At 51.1% G+C, this 1809-nt stretch overlaps 1 protein-coding gene across 1 annotated transcript; it reads left to right on the top strand.

Moving 5' to 3' along the window:
- Nucleotides 1-221: 221 nt before the first annotated feature.
- Nucleotides 222-1572, top strand: Igbp1b (immunoglobulin (CD79A) binding protein 1b). The gene has a single exon (NM_001109355.1). The coding sequence runs from the start codon at nt 222-224 to the stop codon at nt 1254-1256; it is 1035 nt and encodes a 344-aa protein (NP_001102825.1). The 3' UTR covers nt 1257-1572.
- Nucleotides 1573-1809: the final 237 nt, after the last annotated feature.

The following is a 1809-nucleotide window of genomic DNA, read 5'->3' as shown; positions in this document are numbered from 1 at the left end:
ACCATCACAAGGGCGAGGAGGAAATAGAGTACAATAAGATACAGAGAAGAAGCCGGGCATAGTGGCACCCCCTGCAATCTCAGCCCTCCAGAGGCTAGGGTAGGAGGGTTGCCAGCCACAGGCCAGTCCTAGCTGCATAGAAAGTTCCAGGTCAGCCTGCGCTGCAGAGCGAGGCTCTTGTCTCAATAACCGGAGACTTCCGGGTTCCTCCCTCCGGCAAGATGGCGGCGTTTATGGACGAGCAGCAGAAGCCGAAGCTCCGGGAGCTGTTGGAAACCGGCATAGAACTTCTGGAGGAGGTGGAAGCTACGACCCAACCCACAGGCTCCAAGCAAATCCAGGAGAAGGTGAGGAAGGCCTTGAAACTCCTGGAGAAGGCCTCGGAAATGTTATCGCAGCTCGATTTGTTCAGCAGGAACGAAGATTGGGAGGAGATTGCTTCCGCTGACCTCAAGTACCTGATGCTTCCGGCCCTGAAGGGCGCGCTGACCCTGAAGCTGGTGGGCACCAGCAATCGCCTCCACCTCCTGCAGGATGCTCGAGAGCTCTTCATGAACTTCCTAACCCAGAGCCACAACTACCATGTGGCTGAGTTTCAGCTGCCCTGGGCCCAGAGCAGCTCACAGGAAAGCAACCCCGCTGCTGCTACTTCTGACACCCTGGAGCACAACCTCGTTGCCATGGCATCCCAGAGGCAGGCCAAAATCCAGAGGTACAAGCAAAAGAAGGCGGTGGAGCAGAGGCTGTCTTCTCTGAAATCGGCCGTGGAGAGCGGCGAGGCAGACGACGAGCGTGTCAGGGAGTATTACCTCCTTCAACTTCGTAGGTGGATTAACATCAGCTTGGATGAGATCGACAGCATCGACCAGGAGATAGAGATCCTGAGGGAAAGAGACTCCTTCGGTGAGGCATCAGTTTCTCAAGGGTCTCCTCAGGAGAGACCTCCGCTGAAACCCTTTGTCCTCACTCGAAGTGTTGCCCAAGCACAAGTCTTTGGAGCTGGATACCCAAGTCTGGCAACTCTGACGGTGAATGACTGGTACGAGCAGCGCCAGAAAGGTGAGGTCTCATCTTCTGTTCGGGAAGCAGAAAAGCAGGCACCACCACTCGAGACTCTCTCTGTATCTGAGCCAGAAAAGCCGGACCTGGAACAAAAGGAAGAGGAAGATGAGAATGCCCTCCACAGGATGCAGGAGTGGGATGACTGGAAGGACACCCATCCTAGGGGCTACGGCAACCGACAGAACATGGGCTAATGTCCCATCCCCCGGTGTGAAAGGATAAAGGAGCACTTACCTTCCCAGACCAGGAAAACCCTGTTCTCTTCCCTTCCTTCGGCCCCTGCTTCAGGAGTGTGCAACAAAGACAGATACTGAATCTTGCTTTGTATTCAATAAAATGCCACTATCAAGTTGTATTTGCACCCTAGTTAATGCCCGGTGCTCTCGTTTAGGCATTGCTGTCACCACGGTGTATTGCAGTTTCTTAAGTGGATAGGAAGAGTGCCAAGAAATGGCCGTGTAATCATTGACTGTATGATTTCTCTTTAAAAAATAAAATACCTTTTCTTGGAAAAAAAATATATCCAGAGAGAACATTCACGTAAGTTTCATGACGGTATGTTTGTAATTATTGTTAATATCCGGGCCTGACGTAAACCGCTATAAATATATGTATGTTGGGAAATACGTGGTTTATATAAGATTGGATCATATCTTTGTGCAGCTGATTTAGAACAACAAACTGAGAAACTAACAGGAAGGTGTTACAAAAGAAATGACCTAACAGATGGGGGGGGGAGGCAGAGAC

The sequence above is a fragment of the Rattus norvegicus genome, chromosome 4, assembly GCF_021556685.1.
Source record: "Rattus norvegicus strain SHRSP/BbbUtx chromosome 4, alternate assembly SHRSP_T2T, whole genome shotgun sequence".
Taxonomy (NCBI): Eukaryota; Metazoa; Chordata; class Mammalia; order Rodentia; family Muridae; genus Rattus; species Rattus norvegicus.
The sequence above is the reverse complement of the archived record's forward strand: the minus strand, read 5'-3'. Positions and strand labels throughout refer to the sequence as shown.

Excerpts from the sequence above, each read along its gene's own strand:
- Igbp1b (NM_001109355.1), top strand. The coding sequence starts at position 222 with ATGGCGGCGTTTATGGACGAGCAGCAGAAGCCGAAGCTCCGGGAGCTG.